This window comes from Glycine soja, chromosome 13 (genome assembly GCF_004193775.1).
Source record: "Glycine soja cultivar W05 chromosome 13, ASM419377v2, whole genome shotgun sequence".
NCBI lineage: Eukaryota > Viridiplantae > Streptophyta > Magnoliopsida > Fabales > Fabaceae > Glycine > Glycine soja.
In genome coordinates this window covers 772,766-777,188 of record NC_041014.1, presented here as the reverse complement: position 1 = coordinate 777,188, position 4,423 = coordinate 772,766, and the positions used below count along the sequence as shown (strand labels likewise).

Sequence of the window (4,423 nt, the reverse complement as noted above, 5' to 3'; positions counted from 1 at the left end):
AAATAGAGCTTAACAGCTACCACACAATGTGGGGGTAGGAATGAGGCAACAATTTTACCGATTATATAGTCTAGTTCATGATTCAGCATGAAACCTTTCTAACTTTCTGCACTATAAATGACCCAATTTCAAGGTTGCTTTTCCCATCTTTAATTTCATGTGTATATACCTAGCTAGTAGCTAGTAGCTACCTTTGAGCAACTTTAGTTTCATTTCATCTAGCTGTGTGCATTTTCATACGAGTGAAGAGTCAGGGTTGAATATCTATTAATTCTTAGTGTTGTTGGTGGAACGTGAAGCGGATTAATTAATTAAGCTCTTTCTCTCGAAGTGGGTTTGGGATCCATCTGTGTCTCTAACTGCACTTTTACGTCAGATTCTGTGTCTCTAATTAGTCGTTACAAAGAATAATGCTTCCCCTATGTGTCATGATTTACTACTCATATAAGCTTTAAATATTTCAGATGAAGTCATTCAATTATTGTTACTTCATAAGTAGCAGCTTGGAGGAGATTTATATGTTTGTCAAATGCTGTTGACAATGTAGAAACATGGTTAGGCATGACAACGGGATCGGGTTTTGCTTATCCTATCTCAGTCCCCGATTCCTCATTTCCTTCTCTACCCCCGTCCCCGAAATTCAATGGGAGTGCATATTTATGTCCATCCCAGTCTTCAGTGGGGTTGAGTTTTTCCCGTCCCGTCCTGCCCCGACATATTTATAAAATTTTATTAAAAAATATAATTTTTCATAAAATGAAAAATATAATTTTAAATAAAAATCATAATATTTGTACATGACAACATAAAATTCAATTCAACATTAGCATAAAATTCAATATAATAATTTCATGTTTTAATGTGTTATATATATATATAATGATATTTTTATAAATTAATTATTAGCGTGGAGGATTTGGAGGCGGGTATTAATAATCTCATCCCTGACCCCGAACCTGATTTTGACTATAGGAAAAAAAATCGACTCCCACCCCGATCAACTCGGGTTTTCCCCATCAAAATCGGGACGGGTCCAGGACGGACCCCATGGGTTTGGGCCCGTTGCCATGCCTAAAACATGGTCCTAATTATGTTGAACTAGTATCATATTAGTACATTATGATTTAGGAATGCTCTGCCATGGAGCTAGGAGGATCGGTTTATTAATGTATGGAAGATGATATTACAGAATGAGAAATATTAGTCACACTCTTTAATACATTTTTTTCTTGTTGAAAATCCCAAAATTGCAAGTTTCACTCCATTGTTACCTATTAATTTATAACTTTCAATCAATTTTAACTAATAAAAGTGTTAGAAGGAGTGTGTTAAAGAGTATATTTTTAACACTCTTGCAAATTTGCCAATCACTATGTGGAATATACAAAAAATTGAAATGAAGATGTAAAGCAATCTTGATTGCGTATTTGTGTTGGTATTCTCTGCATTGGTGACTCGTGCTTGGTCTTTACCTATAAGCTGGGCATTTTTTATTTTAATTTTTATTTTCTCCCATGATGGCTAGAGGCTAGTTGCCACTTCTTATGGCCTCCTCTGAAACAGTGACCATAATTTGAAATTAAGAAGAGAAACAGAACAAAACTTTATTAAGAGTGTTTGTTTTGATAAATGTGGTGGGCTGACAAGTGAAATGTTTTAAGCTGAGGCAAGCCAGAGAAGTTGAGCAAAACTAGAACAGACATTGCTAAGCAATGTTGACTAGTGACTATGCAATGTAAATAACAAAGATGGTAATTAACTGTTGAAGTAGGAAATTAAAATTAAAATACTAGTACAAAAGGGAATCTATCCAATATATAGTAGCAATAATAGAGGCAAGAAACGAGTGTATCCATGCATGACCATTAATCATTTGGCATGAAGCTCAAATTAAAGACCATAGGGAGCAGCACTGATCTTGTTATTGTTGGGATCTTGGACAGTACTGTTACCAACTACCACCTCTGAGAGATTCACCTCTTTTGCATTCCTTGCTGCTGCTATTTGCTTCTTCGTAGACTTGTAATAGGTTGCATACAGAATTAGTTGTGCCACAGAAAATGTTGTCCCAATCCCGTTTGGTATCTGACAATTCACCACAACAAGTTAATTGTAATCCTTCACTCTGTTCAATCTTCATAGCATATATGAAGGGTGAAACTAATACATCCTAATTATTGAACAACCTATTGGCAACATCAATAAAGGCATGCGTGGTTATTTTGTTTTTCTTACTGCAATGAATGGATCAAAAGGGATGAGAGCATAAGTAGTCCAAGACACGCCATTGCCAAAGGATGCTAGAGAGAGGAAAAACGGCATGTACTCAACACTTTTGGTCGTGATCACCAGTTTCTGCAATCATATATATTGGGATTAGTTCTTAATATCATAAGCCTCAATCACTTTGGTCTCTAACTTTTCACAAATTCATTTATTTTACTCCTTTCACACATAAATTTTTATTGACATTTTACAACCAGAAAGAATAAGTAAATGAAGTTTTGTAAAAATTTAGGACTAGAGTAACTCAAAATTATAATTTTAGAGTTTAATTAGTACGTAAACATGAAGAGTTTATTCTCTGCATGAACTTGTTTACATAATTTATTTTCATTTCGCCAAGTATTTATAAATATGATGAATTAAGAAGAAAAAAATAATTAAACTTGTTATAAATGAAGAAGAAAAATAAAGATGATATAATTAAGAAAGAAAAGTATAGTTTGAGATATGACTGACCATGACTGACAAGGGTGAAGCATACATGGCAATATTGAAGAGCATGCAAATGGTTCCGACGATGGCAGAGCGGTGCTTGATGGAATGAATGAGAGTGAAAGTGAGAAGGGTGAGAAGGGTGATGAAGATGAGTTCTGAGAAGAGGCAAAGGAAGACCCTGAGCCTCTTGGTGCGGTCGGAGTAGAGCAAGAAGAGTGTGACATAGATGATCTCAATGACACACCCTGCACCGTTGATGGTCACCACCAGCAAGCTGTGAGGGTGTACCATGGGGAGCCCGTATAAGGTCCAAACCATGCAATTCATCAATGTGGCTAGGTATGGCACTGCTGAGTACTGCTCCACTGATCCTTTCTTCCATATTCGGACAAAAGTTGGCCTGCATGTGTATATTTTTTCATTTTAATTTTAATAATGCTTCTATACTACGAGAGAAAAAAAATTATGGAGTCACGGTCGTGTCAAATAATTTGTTAGTATTATATATAGTAAATTACCTTAAAAATTACACTAACCATAGATTATAATTGAATATCAATATAAAATTTAAACTTGTACTATTTGGTATAAAACAATGACTTTTATATTAATTATATTAAAAGTCATACCAACCAAAAATTATAATTGAATAACAATATAAAATTTAAACTCTTACTATTTGGTGTAAAATAACAATGTTGAGTTGATATTGTATATGCCTTACACTTTCTAAAACGGGTGAAATCACTTGAAAAGAAAAGAAAATAGAAAAAAAAAAAAAATATATATATATATATATATATAATATACATTAATACAACAGTTTTATGATTTTTTTTTATTTTTCTCCTCTATTCATTCAATCCAAGTCAATTTTTGAGATAAAGTAATATATTTAGTTATCATTTTATATTTAAGTTGGAGATCGAATCTTAATCTTAAATTTTGATTAAAAAACTCAAGTGTCGAATCCTTAAGCCAACGGCTTTTTTTTGTTAGTAGTATTTATAATGTTAGATTGTGCAAATAATATTGTATTACTTAAATGAATGAATAGCCACCTAAACATAGAAAGTTAAGAGAGAAATGAAGCTTACACCGGAGACAAGAAGAGGCAGCCCGAGATGATGTTTCCTGATCGAAAACAAGAAAAAGAACAAAATAACGTGAGAACGTTAAAATGTTCCTTGACGGAATTAGCTCAGAAAATTAAATCACGTGCATACATATAGGAATGCAGTATGATATATATATATATATATATATATATATATATATATATATATATATATATATATATATATATATATATATATATATATATATATATATATATATATTGATGTTCTAAAATTGTAATGAAGTTGACAAAATAATTAATAAGTTGACCCACCTATGATACCGACCACTGTTCGAGCGATATCTGCGGTAACCATGTTTCCTATATATCCTAGCTGAAGACGTAAAATGTGAAATCCAACAAGAGAAATAGAGCGTAGTGACTTAATTACTAAAATATAAATGAGGATTGGCTGGTATATATGAATGATTTAACCAAAATTATGCATTTTAATTTGATGGTAGTACATGCAAGTCTGGTAGATCATGTAGATGACATGAGTAATTGTTTTTGTTGGAAGAAGTGTGCGACTTATATATATAAATAGAGCCATTTGATAGGAGAAATTAATAAATTGGCACT

At 32.7% G+C, this 4,423-nt stretch overlaps 1 protein-coding gene across 1 annotated transcript; it reads right to left on the bottom strand.

The window, feature by feature from the left end:
* Positions 1-1,603: 1,603 nt before the first annotated feature.
* Positions 1,604-4,191, bottom strand: LOC114380883 (bidirectional sugar transporter SWEET4-like). Its single transcript, XM_028339996.1, has 5 exons — positions 4,115-4,191; positions 3,819-3,855; positions 2,743-3,121; positions 2,236-2,355; positions 1,604-2,085 (listed from the first exon to the last, which is right to left on the bottom strand). The coding sequence occupies exons 1-5, from the start codon at positions 4,155-4,157 to the stop codon at positions 1,891-1,893; spliced, it is 774 nt and encodes a 257-aa protein (XP_028195797.1). The 5' UTR covers positions 4,158-4,191; the 3' UTR covers positions 1,604-1,890.
* Between the last annotated feature and the right edge of the window lie 232 nt (positions 4,192-4,423).